This window comes from Rhinopithecus bieti, unplaced genomic scaffold (assembly GCF_001698545.2).
Source record: "Rhinopithecus bieti isolate Rb0 unplaced genomic scaffold, ASM169854v2 scaffold_39317, whole genome shotgun sequence".
NCBI lineage: Eukaryota > Metazoa > Chordata > Mammalia > Primates > Cercopithecidae > Rhinopithecus > Rhinopithecus bieti.
Window position 1 is genome coordinate 866,995 of NW_016816467.1, and position 24,042 is coordinate 891,036.

Here is a 24,042-nt window from a genome sequence, read left to right on the forward strand (position 1 = left end):
AGAAGAAGTCAAATTGTCCCTGTTTGCAGATGACATGATTGTATATTTAGAAAACCCCATTGTCTCAGCCCAAAATCTCCTTAAGCTGATAAGCAACTTCAGCAAAGTCTCAGGATACAAAATCAATGTGCAAAAATCACAAGCATTCTCTACACCAATAACAGGCAAACAGAGAGCCAAATTATGAGTGAACTCCCATTCACAATTGCTTCAAAGAGAATAAAATACCTAGGAATCCAACTCACAAGGGATGTGAAGGGCCTCTTCAAGGAGAACTACAAACCGCTGATCAACAAAATAAAAGAGGACACAAACAAATGGAAGAAGATTCCATGCTCATGGATAGGAAGAATCAATATCATGACAATGGCCGTACTGCCCAAGGTAATTTATAGATCCACTGCCATCCCCATCAAGCTACCAATGACTTTCTTCACAGAATTGGAAAAAACTGCTTTAAAGTTCATATGAAACCAAAAAAGATCCCACATTGCCAAGACAATCCTAAGCCAAAAGAACAAAGCTGGAGACATCACGCTACATAACTTCAAACTATACTGCAAGGCTATGGTAACCAAAACAGCATGGTACTGGTACCAAAACAGAGATATAGACCAATGGAGCAGAACAGAGGCCTCAGAAATACCACCACACATCTACAACCATCTGACCTTTGACAAACCTGACAAAAACAAGCAATGGGAAAAGGATTCCCTATATAACAAATGGTGATGGGAAAACTGGCTAGCCATAGGTAGAAAGTTGAAACTGGATCCCTTCCTTATACCATATAAAAAATTAATTCAAGATCGATTAAAGACTTAAATGTTAGACCTAAAATCATAAAAACCCTAGAAGAAAACTTAGGCAATACCATTCAGACATAGGCATGACCAAGGACTTCATGACTAAAACACCAAAAGCAATGGCAACAAAAGCCAAAATTGACAAATGGGATCTAATTAAACTAAAGAGCTTCTGCACAGCAAAACAAACTACCATCAAAGTGAACAGGCAGCCTACAGAATGGGAGAAAATTTTTACAATGTATCCATCTGACAAAGGACTAATATCCAGAATCTACGAAGAACTTAAATTTACAAGAAAAAATCAAACAACCCCATCAAAAAGTGGGCAAAGGATATGAACAGACACTTCAGAAAAGAAGACATTTACGCAGCCAACAGACACATGAGAAAATGCTCATCATCACTGGCCATCAGAGAAATGTAAATCAAAACCACAATGACATACCATCTCACACCAGTTAGAATGGCGATCATTAAAAAGGAAACAACAGGTGCTGGAGAGGATGTGGAGAAATAGGTACACTTTTACACTATTGGTGCAACTGTAAACTAGTTCAACTACTGTGGAAGACAGTGTGGCGATTCCTCAAGGATCTAGAACTAGAAATACCATTTGATGCTGCCATTCCATTGCTGGGTATATACCCAAAGGATTATAAATCATGCTGCTATAAAGACCCATGCACACGTATGTTTATCGTGGCACTATTCACAATAGCAAAGACTTGGAACCAACTCAAATGTCCATCAGTGACAGACTGGATTAAGAAAATGTGGTACATATACACCATGGAATACTATGCAGCCATAAAAAAGGATGAGCTCATGTCCTTTGTAGGGACATGGATGAAGCTGGAAACCATCATTCTGAGCCAACTATCGCAAGGACAGAAAACCAAACACTGCATGTACTCACTCATAGGTGGGAACTCAACAATGAGAACACTTGGACACAGGGTGGGGAACATCACACACCGGCGCCTGTCGTGGGGTGGGAGGAGGGATAGCATTAGGAGATATACCTAACGTAAATGACGAGTTAATGGGTGCAGCACACCAACACGGCACATGTATACATATGTAACAAACCTGCATGTTGTACACATGTACCCTAGAACTTAAAGTATAATAAATAAAATAAAATGTAACAATTTCCCACTTTTAAAGGTTGACAATAAATGTTCTTTTCAAAAAGCTCTATGTGGTTCAGTACTGTTCTGGATAAACAAAATATATCTACAGCCTTTCACATGTTTTGTATCTACTTAGCACCTGGGAGTGGAGATGAAAGCATGTGCCAGATGGCTTGCCAGTGTGCACAGAAGCTCATTTGGGAATGACACCTGCTATATTGATAACAGCTAACAGGTGTGAGGACTTATCATGGCCACGAATGGTTTTAAATGCTTTACCGGTTGTAGCTCATTTAATTCTCATTAAACTCTGTGAGATTGACACTATCATTATCTCCATATTAACAGAGGTTTAGTAGCTTGCTCAGGGTTACACAGCTAATAGGTGTTGGAGCATGGATTCAAATCCAAGTCTGATTTCAGATCTGGGGCTATTACACTACACTACACCATACTGACCACAGAGTCTACTACACACATAACTTTGCAGTTTGGGAAATAAGAAGTACACTTGGTTTTCTCTTTTGCTTTTACTATTTGATTGAGTCTTTTTTTAAAACAAAACAAAACAAAACAAAACATGTTGTGTCTAAACGAGAATCTCACTATGCTGCAGACAAACTCTTACATTTCTAAAAAATCAGAGTAGAATTAATGAAATAGAATAGAAATGAATCATAACTAGTTTTCCCCTCCCTCAAATCAGAAAGAAGTAACTCACTAGTTTGTTTGTTTTTCCTAAAAGGCAAAAGGAACTGCAAATATTAACACCAACCTGGATTTTCTATTTCAACAGAACTTAAAGGCACCTCTGCGTCAGGTGGGGGGAGAGGTTGTACATCAGATGGGCTTTTCTATGAAGAAATACCAGATAAATATTAATAACACAATTTTCTTACCGTAAGACAGTAAAAAGTAAAATGCTTCAGCTTAGAAATATTTTTTTCTAAATTTTTTTTCTTTTGGTTGAAATCCCCTTTGCAGATATTTTGTTGTTGTTACTAGTTACTAGTATTTTAAGCATTGATTTAAACTTGTATTTGTGTTCCTCTATAGTATTTGGTTTTTCAGTAGGAGAAATATCACCTCAAACACTGATACTTACATATTTCCCTGTTGTAATAAATAGTGAAAGTGAAACTAAAAATAAAGTGTGTGATCTTTGCATCATGTTGACCAGGACAAAATTCATCCATATACATTTAGAAAATTCTCTGAATTTTGTCAACTAAATATTTCCTTGACTTTTTCAGGTTTTAAAACATTGACCAAGAGAGAAGACAACCCACTTTGCCATGTATGCCCATGTAAGAAGATGATTTTTCTCTTTTATACTCCAGGCAAGAGAAGTTATCTTATATTAAAGTCCTTATGAAAATCTCACACAAGAGTAGGCATTCTCAGTTATTTTCTTTGATTAACAAAAGTATTATTTAAGGAACATATATTTACATATAATAATGAAAATCAATTATAGAATTGGATGATTATAGAAGTTAACTGTTAGAAGCAGTTAAAAAAAGAAAAGAGGGAAAGGAACTTAATGTAGATATTACTATCATTCTTCTGATGGCCCCACAATCGCAGTGTTGTTACACCTCTCAGCCTTTTAAAATAATTATATAGTGGTTATGGTCTCAAAAGTCACAAAGAGAGATTAAGAATAGAGGATGAATGAAAACACAACTGTACCAATCTCATGTGACTAAGTACTTCTGATCTAGGATTACAGAGATAGTGATAGCATCATAAATACACACAAACATTGTGTCTTAAATATCGTGAATAGAAAGTGATAGCAAAAGTTATACACTTTGATAAGCTATGTTGTATGTATTTAAAAATAGCATTAGTGGGCTGGGCATGGTGGCTCATGCCTGTAATCCCAGCACTTTGGAGACTAAGGCAGGTGGATCACTTGAGGTCAGGAGTTTGAAACCAGCCTGGCCAACACAGCGAAACCCCATCTCTACTATTAAAAAAACACAAAAATTAACCAGGCATGGTGGCCTGCACCTGTAGTCCCAACTACTGCAGAGGCTGAAGCACGAGAATCACTTGAACCCGGGAGGTGGAGGCTGCAGTGAGCAGAGATTGCGCCACTTTGCCCTCGAGCCTGGGTGACAGAGGGAAACTCTGTCTCAAAAAAATATGTGTTTAAAAAAAAGCATTAGTGATTCAAAATAAATCACTGATGTTAAGAATTCATGGGTGGAAATTTGAAAAATTTGTTTCAGAATATGTGAGAATTAAGAAAAGCAAAAGTTTTATTTTGTTTATTTTTATTTATTTATTTATGTATTTATTGAGACAGGGTCTCACTATGTTGCCCAGGCTGGAGTGCAGTAGCATGATCACAGCTCACTGCAGCCTTGATTTCCCAGGCTCAACGAATCCTCCCACTTCAGTCCCCTGAGTAGCTGATACTACACATGTGCACCACCACGCCTTTCTAATTTTCATATTTTTTGTATAGACTAGGTTTCACCTTGTTGCTCAGGCTGGTTTCAAACTCCTGAGCTTAAGCAATCCTCCTGCCTTAGCCTCCCCCAAAGTTTTAAACGTATGTAAATAAATTCTTTTAAATATTTTATACACAAATAGGGTAAATACTATAAGTAGAATCTTAATATTTCCTCAATATCCATCAAAATATGTGAAAGCAAGTTAGACAAAAACTTAGGGAGAAATTTCATTGGGAAAGTTGGGGATAGATTTATATTTAGAGGTTCCCTTTAATTGGGCAAATGCATAAAAAAAATAAATTCTGCTAGAGTAACACAGTGACTTCTATGTGTCCAGTTGAAAAAGATGGAATTTTATGCAGTTCTGTTTCTCTTTTGAGTTTAACTGAACTCAGAAGAATAAACCCTCCTAGAGCTGTTCACATTGGTATTTAGAGCAAAATTAAAAACTGAATTCTCACCTTTCTCAGTCGGCGAATACAGTAAGAAATAAAGAGGATCGTTCCAATGACACCAGCCATCACCCCAAAAATAATGAGTGCTATCACTACAGGAGATAAAGAGAGCAGCAAAATTATGAAAGCCTGAAATAAATGACCACATAGCAATTGAAAAATAAAACAGACAAAATCAGGGTAACATCACCTTGCCTTTTAATAGAAAGTACAATTAATATACTATTATGTATATTTTGTCTTTTTAAAAATTGTGTGCTTTACAGTAACCATGTGGGAAACTGGGACTGTGAGTGATCAAGTCTTTTGTCCAAGGTCGCACAACTAGTTGATGACAGAACTAAGACCTGAGGCTTCTGATTCCAGACCCAGCATTCTTCACTAGTGTAACTGTAGATAAGAACTCAGTGGACCTTCTACTCAGATATGGGGGAAAAAAACACAAATTCTCTCAAAATTTGGACGTTATGAGAGAAAATAATGTCTTGATGTATAAAAGAACATTGAGCAGATCATAGAATCATACTTTTGGAAAGAAACTGGTATAAACAGTTTACAAATGAAGAAAAGAAGCTGAATAAGGTTAACTTAGCCTTGGTCAGACAACTAGTTAAAACTTGAATTATAACTATAATGCAGGTCATCTATATCCTAAGCTTTATTCCTTTCACAGTATTCTTATGCATAGTCTCCAATATAGTCGCTAAAATGCTTTTTCAGTCTTTTATATTTGGGAATGAAACAATTGAAATAAATTAATTTAGAGATAGTTCCATATTTATAGCATATTTGTAGTGCTTCCCGATGAAGTAAATAGAATGGAAGGCTAGACATAAAGGTAAAATGGCTCATTTATTTGCCTAATTAATATTTAAAAGCCCCATTATTGATAAAAAGTAAAAGTAGCATTTCCTCTTGCTGGTGTTGCCCAGCTTTCTTGACCACTTAGCTTGAATGTATGTGATAGTGATGAAGTTCTATGATGTGCTTTTTACCCTGTGAGCTGTGGACACAGCCAAGTGTCAAGGGAGGGTTAGAATGCAGAATAGCAAATGAGCACACACAGTGATACTCAAGTGAGGGGAAGGGATGTCCCTTCAGCAGAGGTTGTCAAGATGGCCCCTAAGTGGTTGCATTGGGCCAAAAATGAATCAAGGCTGAGATTTAACTTTGAAATACAGTACCAGTTAATTAGACGATTTTAAATGCCTGGCTCTTTACGGTAAGGAAGAGGGAATTTCATTTGTTTTATAAGCTCTTATGAGGCTTTTTTCAAGTACTCAGGGTTGGTTAGAAAGGTAAAACATCTAACTTAAGAGATAAACTATTACCAAATTATGTATTTCTATTTCCAAAATGTTTTTATTTATTTTTATTTACTTATGTATTTGTTTCTGAGACAGGGTCTTACTTGGTCACCAAGACTAGAGTACAGTGGTACAGTCATAGCTCACTGCAACCTCAAACTCCCAGGCTCAGGCAATCGATCCTCCCACCTCAGCCAGCCTCCCAAATAGCTGGGACTACAGGTGCATGCCCCATTCCAGCTAATTTTGTATTTTTTGTAGAGACGGATTGCGCCATATTGCCCAGGCTGTTCTCAAATTCCTGGGCTCAAGTGATTAGCCAGGCTCGGCCTCCCAAAGCTCTGGGATTATAAGCATGAGCCACTGCTCCTGGCCCCCCAAATGTTTTTAAAAATAAGAAATGCCTAATTTAATTTTAAAAAGAGAATATTTTCTTTGCCTTTACAATTTTGTATGAATAAAGTAAACAACACACGCTTTTCTGTTTTAAGATTGATACATTTTCTTAGGCATTTGAAACAAGCAATGGATAGTTTAAAATGGAATGACTTTTATTATTTGTCAAATATTAACATACCTAGTTCAGAGAATTCATGGACAAGTTGTTCCCGTTCTCCTATAAAGCAAAATTTCAATGTTAAGTCCAAACAAGTAAGGTATGTGCAAAAAAAAAAAAAAAAAAAAAAAAAAACTTTTTGGAATTAAACTGTTTTGTGGGTTTCCTTTTCTTAATCAGATTTTGAGAGTTGTGCTAGTAAATTTTATGATGTAATGTGTCAGTCTTACCATTAATAATTTCAGTATCTACTTTTACTGACCCAACAAGTATTCATGGATGAGAAATAAGCAAATTATCTCATAACTGAGGGGAAAGGAATGAGAAAGTATTGGAAGAATCACTTATTGACTTACACAAGAAGCAACATTTTTTTTAAAAATCTAAGAATAATGAGAAGAAAGGAGGCATATGGAGCCATTACTCCACATAGATGCCAGTCCCATGCAAAGAGGGGTCATGTGGCTATCAGTTTTCCAGATTTATGCCGCAGCCACTGTCTGAATCTAAACTGTTACTGTGTCTCATCTGAGCTTTTGCCAATAGTCTCTCTGGATTCTATGTCAGTAGCAATTGATAGTACGGTTGCCTTACTGTTCCACCTGTGCTAACCTTCCCTGTCAGCCCACATCTTACTTTTGTCTCTGTCTCCACTTGCCATTTTATGTCTTGAAGCTCTCTTACTCTCAAAGCCACACAATTTTCTAGCTTTTAATTATTACAAATTACATAGTATATACTATGTTGTATCACATGATTGAGTATTCAGGTATTTTTTTTTTATTCTTTAGGCTTTATGTACAAAGGTTAATTGGGGCTTGCCTTCTCTTTCTTGGTCACAGTTAATAGTTGTGGGTGCTATATGGGCTTTGGGGTAAAACAGATGGGTTTCTGTCACAAAAGTTTGAGAACTTTCATGAGTTACAGTTCGTGTAAATATAGTTCAATCACAACAATGACTCCAGAGCAACTATTTAAAACTAAGAACATACTGTTTTCCTCTTCTGTTGGGTAATGGTTTCTACCAGAAAATTCCGAAACTTCATGAGCACTAGGAGAGGTTGGATGTATGTCCCATTTGTGCTTATCTGCATATGAGATAAGTTGAGAAAGCGATCAAGAATGCGTCGTGGACACAAAGCGTATCATGAAAGACAAATTCTCCCACATCCCTGAAAGACAAATTCTCCCACATCCCTGCCAGCAGCTCCAGAATTTCTTCTCCCCTGAAAACTAACAAGAGAGACTACCACCAGATTACTCTTATCCCAGCACCCAGCTTTGCTTATTGTTTATCAGCTACTGAGAATGTGTGAGGCTCTGATCTAAGCACTTTTATATACATCTTCTTATTTAGCCTTTAGAGAAACGCTGTGAGGTAAGTACTGTGTTATTGGCCCCATTTTTAAATTTATGGGATAGAAACCCTGCAGGGCAACTCACCCTGGGTCAGCAGCTGGAATAGAGCTGAGCCCAGGTCTGAGCTGAACTCAGTTTGCCCACAGACCCTCCGTGACACTGCACTATTAGGTCCCCTTTACCTGGTCCACTATGTCATGGTCACACGCATCATTTCTGTGCTTTGCCACCTTGTTTTAATTTCTTTAACTCACAGTATTATTTCTGTAAGATATTTCAGAGGCAAGAATTCCTCTGTAGTAGGAATTGTGTCTACTTAGTAGGCTGTGTCTACTTAGCTCACATTTCTCAGTGTTTGTCAGTTTCCCTGCAGTGACAGGTCCCCTAAAATAGGGTTACATCACAAAAATGATTGTGGAGCCACCATTTAAAAATAAAAAATAAAAACAAACCATTTGGCCGTGATGAGACATAACTCCCTGGGACCAAAGAAGAGGTGGAAGTGTGCATTTCCGGAACAGTGGTACTTGATGCTGATATGCTCACAATTTCTGTATAAAATAGAAGTTGAGAAAGGGATTAAGAATGAGGTGACTGAGCGGACCATAAAGCATACCGCGAAGGACAGATTTCTCTCACATCCCTCCAGTGCCTGAGCTAAGCGCTTTTGTATACATCTTACATAATCTTTAGAGAATTGCTATGTGGTAAGTATTGTATTATTGGTCTTATTTTAAAATTAAGGGTCCGGAAGCTCCTCCTGAATTTCTGCATAGCAGAGGTTTACAGATAAATAAAGTGTACCTTGGTTTTCTCCTCTGTACAATAATTCCTGCCTTGAAATGTCATTGTGAGAACGAAATTAGTTTAAATATGTGTGTGTATGTGGTATGTGTGTGTATGTGGTATGTGTGCATATGTGGTGTGTGTGTATGTGATGTGCATGTGTGCATATGTGGTATGTGTGCGTACATGGTGGGCGTATGTGGTATGTGTGCATATGCGGTATGTGTGTGTATGTGATGTGTATGTGTGTATATGTGGTATGTGTGCGTATGTGGTATGTGTGCGTATATGGTGTGTGTGTGTATGTGATGTGTATGTGTGCATATGTGATGTGCATGTATGCGTATGTGGTATGTGTGCATATATGGTGTGTGTGTATGTGATGTGTATGTGTGCGTATGTGGTATGTGTGCATATGTGGTATGTGCGTGTATGTGATGTGTATGTGTGCGTATGTGGTATGTGTGCATATGTGGTGGGTGTGTATGTGGTATTTGTGTGTATGTGGCTGTGTGTGTGTGATGTGTATGTGTGCGTATCTGGTATGTGTGCATATGTGGTATGTGTATGTGTGCCTGTGTGGTGTGTGCATATGTGATGTGTATGTGTGCGTATGTGATGTGTATGTGTGCGTTATGTGATGTGTATGTGTGCATATGTGGTATGTGTGCATCTGTGATGTGTATGTGTGCGTATGTGATGTGTATGTGTATGTGGTATTTGTGCATATGTGGTGTGTATGTGTGTGTATGTGGCATGTGTGCATATGTGGTATGTGTGTGTATGTGATGTGTATGTGTGTGTGTGGTGTGTGCGTATGTGATGTGTATGTGTGCGTATGTGGTGTGTATGTGTGTGTATGTGATGTGTATGTGTGCATATGTGGTATGTGTGCGTATGTGATGTGTACGTGTGTGTATGTGGTATTTGTGCATATGTGGTGTGTGTGTGTGATGTGTATGTGTGTGTATGTGGCATGTGTGCATATGTGGTATGTGTATGTATGTGATGTGTATGTGTGCATATGTGGTGTGTGTATGTGATGCGTATGTGTGCATATGTGGTATGTATGTGTATGTGATGTGTATGTGTGTGTACGTGGTGTGTGTGCGTATGTGGTGTGTGTGTGTATGTAATGAGTATGTGTGTGTATGCAGTCATGTGTGTGTGTGTGGTGTGTGTGTATCTGATGTGTATGTGTGCGTATGTGGTATGTGTGCCTGTGTGGTGTATGTGTATGTGATGTGTATGTGTGTGTATGTGGTATGTGTGTATGTGATGTGTATGTGTGCATATGTGGTATGTGTGCATGTGTGATGTGTATGTGTGCATATGTGATGTGTACATGTGCGTATTTGGTATGTGTATGTATGTGATGTGTATGTGTGCTTATGTGGTGTGTGTGTGTATGGTGTGTATATGATGTGTTTGTGTGCATATGTGGTATGTGTGTATGTGAAGTGTATGTGTGCGTATGTGGTATGTGTGCGTATTTGGTGTGTGTGTATATGTGTGCATATGTGGTATGTGTGCATATGTGGTATACGTGTGTATGTGATGTGTATGTGTGCGTATGTGGCAAGTGTGCATATGTGGTGTCTTTGTATGTGATGTGTATGTGTTTGTATGTGTTAGTATAGTAGTTGCACATAAAGAGAATTACATATACGTTGGGTATTATTGTTATGATGCTTATAAAGGGGTAACTTGAAGCTGCATTTGGAAAACTGTCTATGCTAAGAAAGGTGGAAGCACGTAATAATTATATAGAACAAAAGTTCTATCCCATGTCTCAGTGTCTCCATCTGCTAGGGACAATCTTACTTCTTCAGTAAAAATTGATAATAAAACACATTGCATTTAATGTTCTGATAGTTCAATAGAGGTTGAGTCAATTCTAAGTTTCCCCTCCCACGCTTTTTTTTCCCCTTCTTTCGAAAGTGGATGCTCAGAGTTGTGATGGAATTATAGGCAATGCTGGCTCCAGCCTAAGATACTGACCAAAGAGTCAGATAACCAGGCAATGGAATGAATTCTAGGTCACTGCTGCTCTCTAATATAAAAACATGCACACAAACATGAAATCAGAATGTAGACTCACATACATCCTTTTAAAATCTCATTAGATAAATTGTGAATTATTTTTGTAATTAAACACGTTTTATTCTTAAATGCAATACATTTCAAATTTATAAGTTATTTTATAACATTTTATAAATTAGATTCTTTAAATTGCAAAAGTAATATAGAATCAATAAAGAAAATTTGGAACTACAAGAAAACACAAAGAATAATATAAAATTCATCTACAGTCAGCCTATGCAAGGTTGAACATTTGACACATTTTGATATATAGCCATCTGAACTTTTAGTTGTTATATCTAAATCTGGGATCATCGTGTTTAAATATACATGAATATGTATATAATGTTTACAAGTATGACTTTCTACTTAATATGCCACAGATACCCCTATTCTGTCAAATATTCTTCTATGAGAAGATTTTTAATGACTGCATAGTATTCTATTGTATGAGTGTTCTGTGGTTTATATTTCAATCTGCTATTCTGTGCATTCATGTATTTTTCACTCTTCTCAGAGTTACAATCATCATGATAAATGTCAGGACCCTGAACTTTGTAGATGTACCTTTGCTCATCTCTTTGAGACATTCAAATGAGGGGAATGGCACCCAAGTGCAATGGAGTAGAGGTGGAAGGGCTTCTTCTCAGGGGCAGCCAACTTGGCCTCTCAGCTGAATGCTCAAAGTTTCCTGGAGAACCCACAAACAACAGAAAACATTTTCTTTGACACCTCTCATTAGTCTACCAGAGGGAAGACTTCTAAAACCTGCCTCTGTTTATCAGTTAAACTGATAGGTAATCAATTTACCCCCAAATCATGGAGAAGACATGATCTATTGTTCCCAAACTGTCTATGTTTTCTCCTCTCTTTTAAGTCCTTTCCTGGCCTTGCTCTTTAACTTGGCCTGCCCCCTGATTCCATCATGTGTGTATAAACTGATTGCCATATGAATTCACTAAATAGCATGCAAAACAATTACTGAATGTTTCTAAGTTGTTCAGCACTCAGGCATAATGGCTTTTAAGATAACATAAAAAACAATGCTTTTAAACAATAACTTGGTGATAGGGATTTTGAAGTTCAACAAATATTAAGATTAAAATTATAGAAAGAAACATCTTTATGAGTCAATGAAAGTATGTAAAAATTATTTACAAAGATAATTAATGAACAAAAATAATCCATCTCTCTTAATAAATGTTAGATATGAGCTTCAGCTTATTCCTAGATAATGGAATATGGACCATCTATTGTATTTTTGAAAAGGCATACAATCTGAGTAAAACAGGTTTAGCTATGAAACTGTTAGGAAAATAGCTAATAAAATAACAAGCCAAAATAAATCAAAAGTGTTAATGGCCAGAAGCCTTAAATGGGCATGTAACAATAAACTTGAGATCAGCCTTTGGCTCAGCTGCACGGGAATACAACTGGAAAAGGCAACTAGGGCTCTCATCCTTCACTCAGGTGTGCTCGTCACTTCCATTTCTAACTTTCGTCCTCTCCACACTTCTCCCTTTAATCCTCCACTCCTTCTTTACCCTTTTCAGTTCGGTGTAATCCACTTACATTTAGGGTGCACATTTCTTATCCCTGTGGATACCGAATGGGCTCTTCTGAAACATAAAACTTGTTCTTAATACTTCAATATCCCATTATTTTGAATCTTCTCAGCACGAGAATTGTGCTTTGTTCATAAAAGATGTTAAATGAAATGTTAATTGTTATAAATGCTTGGTGAAATTCTTACAGAGAAAGAATTAGGTGAGTGGTATGGTTTGGATCTGTGTCATCATCCAAATCTCATGTGGAAATGTAATCCCCAATGTTGGAGGTAGGTAATTGGATCATGGGGCTGGTTTCTCGTTGCTTAACACCATCCCCTTTGATGCTGTCGTGGAGATAGTGATTTCTCATGAGATCTGGTTGTTTAAAAGTGTGTGGCACCTCCCCACTCTCTCTTGTTCTTGCTCTTGCTCCAACTCTCTCTCTCCCTACTCTTTCTCTTGCTCTTGTTCCAACCATGTAAGACATGACTACTTTCCCTTTTGCCATGATTGTTTCCTGAGGCCTCCCCAGAAGCAGAAGCACTATGCTGCTTGTATAGCCTGCAGAACCACGAGGCAATTAAACCTCTTTTCTTTATAAATTACCCAGTCTCAGTTATTTCTTTATAGCAGTGTGAAAACAAACTAACACAATGGGTTTTCAGATTGCATCTGAATGTGAACATAATAAATTAAACAAACCAAATGACAAAACAGCACATGCAGAATGAATGCAAGCATCTGGAAAAATAAGCATCATTTTAAGATCAACAAAATATTTTCAACATTTCAATAGCAAGCATACTTTTGCTAAAAGAAGAAAAAAAAAGTAAAAAAAAAAATTACACAAAACTTAGTCTGTAAATGCCATCTAGTAGTTTTGACTATGAGTACAAGTTTCTCAACTGTTCAGCAGGATGTTAGGAACTGCCTGAGTCAGAATTCCAGGGGTTCAGGTAGAGAGGTATGTTCAGTCTATGGGAGGGTGCTGCAATTTTCTTTGTGAACACCTCCAAGACTCTGCATGGTCCAGTCCTGCTTGCCTCCCATCTTTATAGCTTCACCCTTCCCTTCCCTCTTGGGGCTCCAGCCATTCTGCATATCTCTTCACTCTATGAATGCACCATAACCTTTTCCATGTCCTAAACCTTGTGCCAGGTCCTCCCTTCATCTGAAATATTTCCTTCCCTATCTTGCCTAAGTACTGACTTGTCAAGTCTCAGTTCAATGCCACTTCCTTTGGGAGGTCTTTGTTGGCCTCTCTAATAAGATTTAGACTAAAAGCTCTCTGAAGTCCCTGGTGCTTAACATGGTGTTGTAAAACCTTATGATTGTTTAGAATCCAGATATGCATTCCTTAGGCCTTGATGTTTACTGGGGGCCTTGGGTGTTTATTAATTTATTCAATTATTTACAAAAGGTTTTTTTTGGGGTGAGGGGTATGTGCTGTGGACTATGTACTAAGAATATAATGATAAGTACTTCATGGCTTTTCCTTTCAGGGAAATTCCAGTACAGTAAAAGTGACAATTATTAATCTAAGTATAATAAGTATTTTAGGATGGTGGTGGAAGTGGGGGCACAAAGGAGACAGTGGTCAATTCTACTTGGAGAGGTAGAAAGACCTCATGGAGGTGTTTTTGAATTTATCTTGAAAGAAGTCTAGGATTTTACCAGGCATGCTGTGTGGTACCAGCAATGCCTTGGAATTTGAGACATCATTGCAAGTTAGAAAGACTGCAGGTTATCTATGTGGCTGCAGCACAAGGTATGAGAAGGAGATGAATAGAGAAATGAGTGAACAGCAAATGAGAGGCTGAAGAGGTGGTGAGGCACCAAATGTTGTGAGTCACTCTCTAGAATTTGGACTTTATCTTTAAGGCAGTGGAAAGACAATGAAGGGTTTGAAGCAGTTTTTTACTTAGGGAAAATCACTGTCAGTAGTATGGAGGATGACTTGGGGGAAAAAAACATGCCGGAGCTTTGCAGTAGAGGGTCCCATCTTGTGTTCAAGAGTGGCCAAGATAAGCAATCCCTTTGCAAACAAGCCACTCCTGCTCACAGAAGGCCCTTATCACTTCTTAACATTCCTTTGGTGGAGAAGGTCTGTAGCCTGAGGCTTTAAAGGGGGCAGAAAATTATAGCAGGTTATAAAAAGAATACGGCAAAGAACCAACAATGGGAGCTAACATTTCTTAAAATTGGCACTTTAATTATTTTAATTGTAAATGAAGTCAGAGAAGGTGAAAAGTATTTTAAATTGATAAGCAAAGTATATGTAACTTTTTTATAAAAATGAAAACATGCTTAGGGAGAGAGAGCTTATTTACATAAGTTTTGAGCTTAATGAAAACAATTTTAACACTCTAGCAAATAGGTAGACTTCTTTCTTCTTCAACAGCCACTCCTCACGGTAAAAGAAAAGAGCACTTGGTGGAAATTTTGTTCTGAAGTCAAGGCTGAAACCCCAGAGATCAAATACTGTACTCAAGTTTACAAAGCTGGACTCAGATCCTAACACTGGCTTTAAAATTTGTCCTAAGTTAGACCATAATGCCTCTCTTTCCAGCTGGATCTATATGCCTCCACTCTGGCTTTTAACAAGGCTCTGAACTACTGTCAGAACTTGGGAATTTCTAACATTGAAGGTAACACATTGACACACTTTCCTCAATGTAAAATTGTATACACTTTATCCACGTCCCATCTGAGCATGGTATGTCCTATTTGTACCCTTACAAAAACTGATTGGTGGCCAAATTGATTTGAGACTGAAAGTTGCCACTTATGTTCTTAGAATACTCACTTTAATTCTCCAGAATCAGTTGCTCTGATATAACTTCTCATAGTCACTTAAATCAACACAGTAAGAAAATAAACATATAAATGCCCTAAAGATAATTTGATAAAAATTGTTTTTTTAATATCATTTTCTCAACAATCTAATAATGGTAGCTGACCTATAAAATGACCTTTTTAATAGTTCATTTTTCTTCCATTTCTGGAAAAAAGATAACATAAGCCTTTCAATAGAAATTAATACCCATGCTTGCTTAGTGGTAAGGGGAAGGCACAGAGGCATGTTATTGGAAGTCTATCGTTTACAAAACAGTGTCATCTTGAAAGAACAATAATTCCCATAAAAATGAGTTTTCATATTTTCTAGTATTAACTTTTAAATAATTTGTTAGTTATTCCAGAGTAGAATCACATGGGGGCATTTTAAAGAATTTCATCAATAGCTTCAAATTAAATAAACCAGCATCTGGTTGAAAAAAAAAATCACTTACCTGGAAGGAGAAACAAAAGAAACATCCTCAAATGCTAAAGCTTCATTCAAAATTCAAGGTAAGGAAACCAAATTTCCACAATATGATCCCTTAACGTCACCAAGAATGTTTAAAACTACACTTGATAGCAACAGCTTGCACAACTACTTGGCTCTCCTAGATTCCTAAGACCCTAACCAGCTAATAGGCATCTGTGGACATATTCAATTCTGAAAACCTGCAAAATATCTGCAAGAAGATGGTGTTTGAATAGGACTTTTTACTATAGCATATTTAGTTCAGTAAATTGGGTAGAAAGCGTTTAAGCAAACTCGTAACCATTGAACAGCAAACTTTAGTTTGCCAAAACAGCTTAGGGACTGGATTCAGAGATGGCTCTCCAGTTATTTTTATCTCTTTGCCTTTGGAGCTCTCAGCTTTCTATAGCTAAATTAGCTTTCAAAAATCTACTTGTGTCATTCCTAGATTAAAGGCCAGTTTAAGTATTGTCCTGTTGAGTTCAGGTACATTTAAGCTAGAAAACCACTTGTAGAACATCTAATCCAACTTGCCGACTTTACAGATAAGACATTTGGTCTCACAAAAATTAAATGACTAGCTCAGATTAGCATATCTGGTAAGAGACAGAACTGAGACTTAATTCTGCTGACCCCCAATATTATTCTCACTTTCCAGATCTCACTGCCTGGTTGAGATCTGGTGAGATTTCTCTAATGTTTTATTACATTCGTCAGCAAGCATTGGGGCACATTGTACATACAGCAAAGGACAACTAAATTCCTGAGCTCCCTGGATACCCTAAAAGCTAGAATTTTAATAAAAAACCATGTAGTCTTCATTTTGATGATTTTTTCCACACTAATTTATTATATTACTTAGATTATATCTGTTAGCCCTCACTGTCCTTATACTGTAGCCACTGAGAGAAACTGTGTTTTGCTCTAGCAATACTGGGATGAGAGTCAATTTCTTAATCCCTTCACATCTTCTGGCAGGAACATATCCAGTCTATACCTGAAAAATTTCAGCTCTCTCTCCAAGTGAAGCATATTTACCTTGTGGTGTTAGGAAAGATGTGTCCAGCATCTGGCTACCCAGGAATGGACAGACCTTGTGCCAGTACTGCACATTTTCTTAGCTGCATGGGCCTCTGAAAAACATGCTGTCAAGACCTAACTCCATGCCTACTTGCAAATGAATCACTGGATGAACCCTGAAGGATGGGCAGAGTTTTAGGTGAAGATGCAGAGGAGGAGGGATAAAGAAATAGCATGGGCTAACATATGGAGAAAAGGGAGTATAATGTGCATTGATGTGGAGGCTTAGGGCACCTAGCAGGCAAGTGTTCGCAAATCTCTCAGATTGATAAGAGTTTAATGTTTAAGTGGCAAATTAGTGCAAAATAAAATATAATAGTATGTTTTGTCATATTAGCAAGGCCTCAAACTCCTACTTCAAATGTTTTTCAGTTTTCAGGCACTGAAATGCCATTTGCTATGGTACTTAGTACAAAGTAAGTCTGTGTGACCTGAATTGAATTGTATAATTTAGGTTTGAGAAAGGTGGAATGAATTGATATACTTTCTAGAAAATGAAATACGCAAAATTTGTGTTTGGATCATCTCACAGCTTATACTTGTATAACATTGGATATGTTACAGAACATTTCACCTCTCTTGTATTTTATCCCCATGTGTTGGGGGAGAGAGCATGGACTTCTGTCACTGCTCCCATTGTACCAAGGAGGTGGGGTGACGTGGGGGCCCAAGACATGTTAGGAATACAACTGGAAATAGCCAGCTTCCTAGCTCTCTGCTTTATGCTTTATCCATCAAAACACTCAGCTTTTCCAAATAAATGACATTTCTAACATGGAATGCTATTAGACACAATAAAAATAAAATGTGACATTGTACAAGTACCCTTGAGTTTTTCTGTATGCCAAAACTTCCAGTGGCTGAGCTCTTGTCAAGATGTGATAAAGTCAGTTCATGCAGCTGCTGCTTTGAGTTTTGGTTCCCTCCTGACTTGCAGCTGAAAGAATCCTTATCTTGCATAAGCAAACTCTTACAAGGACACACCCTTCATATGCAATGCCTTAAATAGTTTACAAGTCTGAAAACTAAATTTTCTAAATGCTACAGTTTTTTGCCATTGCAATGACCATGAAAACTGCTTGATAAATGCATCTGTAGAAGTTATGCTCAGCTAATTTGTGGTAAAACTGGGACAAAAACTCATATCCATTGACTTCCAACTCAATGCCTTTTCTGCCAGATCTCACTGTCTTGGACAGAATGAATGTATGAATGGGAATCTTGCCTGTGCTAAAAGATGTTTGAAGAAGACGGTTCCCACGAAGCGATATTTTAAGGGAACAATTTTGTTTTGCTCTTGAACCAAAGGATTGACAAGTTCAATCTTGGTCAAGCTGTGATAATATAGTTAGACACCCATACTGTCTGTGGCCATTCATTTTCCTTTTTTGGAAGGTTTTTATTAAGCCAAAGCAGCCAACTACAATTTAGAAAAATTGAACTTAAGGATAAAGTGCTTTGTGTGATAGCATCTGACCCTACCGTTTTGGATAGTCTATTCTCAATACTTTTTGTTTGAACTCTTCAGCCAATGGCTCTGGAGAAAAGCATGGCCTATTAACTGGTACAGTTAGTGTGCTCGGTGCCAAATGGAATGACCCAGTGTCTGCTCATCTTCAGACTGGCGTGCTTTGGCAGTCCCCATGCAGCTAATTGGTCACACTTCTTCCTTTCCTAACTTGGTAGAGAAGGGTGCTTTATCTATTCTGTCTCAAAGGTGTTGTGGCCTAGGAGGCTGCAGCTTCCCTTCAGGAAGCCTGGACTTTTTAGCCTGGCTCTGTACTATCCAGCTTCTGGTCATCCACACTGTACCAAACCATTGCTGAGACAGCAGAGGTGGAGAAAAAAATCAGTCACTCTGTCATCTCGGCCAGTGCACATTCTTCAGCCTGGACAGATGGAAAGCAAGATGAATTTCTGTCCACTGTCCCACTGGGAAATGAGAGCAGAGTTCTATTCCTGGCTTTGCCACCAAATGGTTGGGGGATCTGTACAAGTCTTTGAAATTATCTGAGCCTCAGTTTTCTGGCCTCTAAGATAAGAGTATTGGAACAGATGTTTCTCTTTTTAAACTTTAAAAAAAGTTTTGCATTTTTCTTGAGATAGGGTCTCACCATATTGCCCATACTAGCCTCAAACTCCTAGGCTCAAGCAATTCTCCTGCCTCATTCTCTTGAGCAACTGGGACTATAGGTGCTCACTGCCATGCCCGGCCTGGAATAGATGTCTTCTAAAATGCTTCACCATTCATGAATCATGGAAATCTGTATGTCTAAGATAAAAATATTTGTAGTTAACACTTACTGTACACTTACTTCATTCCACACATCTCTCTAACCATTTTTAAAACAACTAGCTGAGACCCTATTGTTATATATTAATTATTCTTTGTGGAGGAGGAACAAAAAAACATCAGAAACATTGCCTAACTTGCCCAAGTTCACACAGCCGCTAAGTGGCAGACCTGGATTTTGAATTCAGACCTGTGTAACTACAGAACTGTCTGCCAAGGTCTACTGTGATCTAGGTAGCAGAAAGAGAATGAGAGAATCAAATAAGTGTCATTGAGAGATTAAATTCTCACCAAATTATGATGCAACTAACTCTCAAGCAAGCCTTCACTTCAACAAATCAGGGCTAAATGAAGATCTATAAAAATAATAATTCACCTTGTTCATAGCCTGAGGGTAGGAGTGTTGTACCTCTAACATAGCATTGTAGGGTGACCTGCAGTGGCAAATCCACATTACGGAAGAGCAGATGGTTCTGGTTATTAACAGTTTGTTAACTTGAATCTTAATTTTTCCAGCCAAGCATATTCCAATCTGGTCACTCCTGCCTACTAAAGAATCCTCAGAACAAAAGGGGGTTTCACATACTTTACCTGTGTCTACTTTAGTCTAAGATATTGGTATTTCTGTAGCTGACCTTCACATACATTAACTTTGGGCTTAAGGAAGTTGGGCGGGATGAAAATAATTTTAATTAAAAACAAAAACCTTATCCAAAAGTTCTCACACCACTGGTACTTCCTTTCACTGGTTGAATAATAAAAAACTGCAGAAATGAAACTAGTTCGTTCTCATCCTTGACTGCATGGTAGAATCATCTGTGGTATCCACGCATTGGATTCTGATGTGCGGCCAGCAGTGAGAATAACTGCTCCAGTTGGTAATATGATTAATACATGTAAACTTCATTTTCCTGAGTTTTGAGGTCCATTCTTACATTTTCTATGTTTCTAGTGTCACCTTTATCTATAATGTGAACAGCTACAGTATGGGATATTAGCCTGAATGACTTTAGAAATAACATCATTTGCCATCTTAAATGTTGGTGTTTCTTAGGGTTATGTTTTAGAGCCACAGTCCCCCTCACTTCCTTCCTCACATCGCATTTAATTTTACTTTAATCACTTTCCAAGGATAAGCTCATCAGTGTGTGAAACAGACAGAGTTGAACTGCTTGGTGGAAGCCAGTCTGAGTGTTTGGCCTGGAGCCTCACATCCTGTGCCCATCTCCACCTGGCAGCTTCAGAAAGCTCCACAGGAATTTAGATTGGAAATCTTTAGTCTAAAACTTAAGTTTTTCAAAATGTCTGTGGGGATCCCTTAGCACAAGTGTTAGTAAACTTCCTGTGTAATGTGAGAGAGTAACTACTTTAGGATTTGTGGGCCATAACTGCTTTAGGCTTTGTGGACCATCTATTATAAATATTCAGCTCTGTCACTGTGCAAAAGCAGCCACAGACAATATGTAAACCAAAGCATGAATACATGAGTATGACTGTGTTCCAATAATGATTTGTGGACAGTAGAATTTGAATTTCATAAAATATTCCCATATTATTATTATTATTATTATTTTGAATTTTTTCTTTTGTATTTTTTTGAGACAGAGTCTTGCACTGTTGCCCAGGCTGGAGTGCAGTGGCGCGACCTCTGCTCACTGCAAGCTCTGCCTCCCGGGTTCACGCCATTCTCCTGCCTCAGTCTCCCAAGTAGCTGGGACTACAGGTGCCTGCCACCATGCCCAGCTAATTTTTTGTATTTTTAGTAGAGATGGGGTTTCACTGTGTTAGCCAGGATGGTCTCCTGAACACAGAAGAAACTCTCCTGACCTCGTGATCCACCTGCCTTGGCCTCCCGAAGTGATGGGATTCCAGGCTTGAGCCACCACGACCAGCCTATTTTGATTTTTTTAAGCACTAAAAAAAGTAAAAATCATTCTTAACTTGTAAGGTGTACAAAACTAGGGGCTCGGCCATTCACAGGCTATAGTTTGCTTGGCCCATGTATTAGCATAATTAGAATCTCTGGATGTGAAACCCAGTCATCAGTGCTACATAGATTCTCTGAGACAATTCCAACATGCAGTCAAGATGGTGCATTCCTCTACTAATTGGCTATGAAATCAGTCCAGTGGGTTGTCACTGGCACTAAAAATTTATGTTGTAGTTTGGGTGTGGTGGCTCATGCCTGTAATCCCAGTGCTTTGGGAGGCCAAGGCAGGAGGATCACTTGAGGCCAGGAGCTCGAGACCAGCCTGGGCAACATAGCAAGACTCCGTATTTACAAATTAAATAACAAAAAAGTTAGTCAGGTGCGGTTGTGCGCACCTGAAGTCTCAGCTACTAGAGAGGCAGAAGCTGGGGAATCACTTGAATCCAGCAGTTCAAGTCTGAAGTAAGCTATGACTGTGCCGCTGCAGTCCAGCTTAGGTCAGAGAAAAATCTTGTCTCCAAAAAAACATTAAGTTGTATAAAATAGAAGAGAATATATCAAAGTATATCACACATAATAAGGGAAGGTATTATTTTGTGGAATTTTATTTCAGACAAATGTGTGTGCTGTGAGTGGTAGTGCACATTGACTATGTCTCAATAATACTTGAGTATGTTTTGAGCCTGATGAACCAGGTTATACCCTATGTGAATACCTGGCTGCCAGAGGGACTGAGGCAATCAACAGCCTATGACATATCTGAAATGCACTCACGGCCTGCACAAGCCATTGACCAGTGGCTCATGCGCACCTTTATCCAGCTTATCTAGCTCCAGAAAGCACTTAGACTTTCTATGTGTGCTGCGCCACTAAAATGGGAATTCTGAAAGAGAATGCTTTCAAAAACACAAAGTTAGCTAATGGGACAATTACAAGTAGACTATATACCTTTAGAAACACATAAGAAGATAAGGGCAAATAAAACATAGTATATATATCAAAAGAGCAGAAACAAGGAATCATATAATAAAATATGAAATAAGATAACAGAAATAAGATACTAAATGTCGGTTGTGAATGCATATGGATTATGGTTTTGTATTAAAAGACAAAGACTTTTAGATTTAGTCAAAAGAGATAGGTTAGGACTGGTGCAATGGCTCACGCCTGTAATCCCAACACTTTGGGAGGCCGAGGCAGGTGGATTGCCTGAGCTCAGGAGTTGGGAACCAGCCTGGGCAACACGGTGAAACCCTGTCTCTACTAAAATACAAAAAGTAACCAGGCATGGCGTTGTGCACCTGTAATCCCAGCTACTCGGGAGGCTGAGGCAGGAGAATTGCTTGAGCCCGGGAGGCGGAGGTTGCAATGAGCCGAGATCGTGCCACTGTACTCCAGCCTGGGCAACAGAATGAGACTCCATCTTCAAAATAAATAAATAAATACATATAAAACTCAATAGGAATAACAGCATTAATCTTAGGCAAAGTAGAATTAAGAGCTAAAACATTACAAACAATGAAAAAGATTTACTTGTGTCATTAAGCAATGTATTTCACAATGGTTCTTAAGTAATTATGGACCATTATGGCCCAATAACATAGCAACGAGAAATATAAAGCAAAATAACAAATTGGCAAGAATACAATACCACTGAGAAATTTTAAGTTTTCTCCAATTGTGGTACATCAAGAAAGCAAAAAACAAACACAGAAAGGATCTGAAATATATCTTCCTGCAATCACAAGCTATTGATTTATATGATGTTTTGCTAACGAACCAATGAGGACAGATTTTATTAGGCATTCCCACATTCCCACATTCCCATACACTCATTTTGAAAGAACATTTCTGTATTTCCTGATAAAATGTTTTTGAGGTCTGAATCTAACAGAATAGTTCAGGAAAGGTAGCAAGGGGAGAACTTTTGTGGTCTTTTTCCTAGCAAAATGCAATTTCAGTGTCATGATCTACTTTCTCAGTTGCCTCAAATAGCTGTACTATTCATGTTTTATGTTTTTTATTATTTCCTTCTATTTTGGTTTCTAAAAATATAATTATGACTGGGAAATAAATGATAACATCAAAAGGAGGCCTCCAGAATTTAAAAACATTTTCCATAGCCTGTATAAAAAGGAGCAAAAGGCTAACATGACAGCCAAACAGTTAGAGTTCCTTAGCTGCACCACATGAGGAAGACAGACCATCAACCTTCATTAAGGTCTTCAGCTTGGTAAAAGCACAAGCAGAACACTGAGTGACAATATTGTAAGAGTAACGGAGTCAATCCTGGAACATCACTAGGTATGGTACAGGCAACATAACGTATTCTCTAAGTGCACATATTCTGCAGTGGAACTGCCTAGACTCTAATTCCTCTAGCAACTGCCTGAGACCTTGCAAAATTGACTTAATCTCTATATTTTTGTTCCACCATTATACAATGGGCTAGTCTCTACCTTATAGAGTTGTTGAACAGATTAATTAAGTTAAAATGCACATAATTTGTTTTTTGCAAGAATGGAAAACCTAATCCTAAAAATTCTATGAAATTGTTAGGGATCTTAATAGGCAAAACAATCTTGAAGAAGAACAAAGTTCGGTGAATCACACTTCATGAATTCAAAACTTATAACCAAACAACAGCAATAAAAACTGTGTGATTTTGCTCCAAGAACAGACACATTCTTAGGATAGAATTGAGACTCCAGGATAGGGGCGGAGCAAGATGGCCGAATAGGAACAGCTCCAGTCTCCAACTCCCAGCGCGAGCGACACAGAAGACCGGTGATTTCTGCATTTTCAACTGAGGTACTGGGGTCATCTAACTAGGGAGTGCCAGACAATCGGCGCTGGTCAGCTGCTGCAGCCTGCCCCGCGAGAGCTGAAGCAGGGCGAGGCATCGCCTCACCTGGAAGCGCAAGGGGGAA

At 38.2% G+C, this 24,042-nt stretch overlaps 1 protein-coding gene across 3 annotated transcripts in view; it reads right to left on the reverse strand.

Moving 5' to 3' along the window:
• Positions 1-1,766: 1,766 nt before the first annotated feature.
• Positions 1,767-24,042, reverse strand: part of GYPA (glycophorin A (MNS blood group)) — a 31,726-nt gene continuing 9,450 nt past the window's right edge. Inside the window, exons 1-8 of one of the 3 annotated variants that reach the window (XM_017854915.1) lie at positions 12,525-12,550; positions 11,520-11,643; positions 8,537-8,635; positions 7,718-7,813; positions 6,747-6,785; positions 4,869-4,954; positions 2,718-2,796; positions 1,767-1,790 (exon numbers count right to left, since the gene is read on the reverse strand). In XM_017854915.1, the coding sequence (XP_017710404.1) occupies positions 1,777-1,790; positions 2,718-2,796; positions 4,869-4,954; positions 6,747-6,785; positions 7,718-7,813; positions 8,537-8,635; positions 11,520-11,529 (423 nt within the window). In that variant the 5' untranslated portion in view covers positions 11,530-11,643; positions 12,525-12,550 and the 3' untranslated portion in view covers positions 1,767-1,776. Of the gene's footprint in view, positions 1,791-2,717; positions 2,797-4,868; positions 4,955-6,746; positions 6,786-7,717; positions 7,814-8,536; positions 8,636-11,519; positions 11,644-12,524; positions 12,551-24,042 lie in introns of those variants that run through there. The other 2 variants (XM_017854913.1, XM_017854916.1) reach the window with 2 other exon arrangements.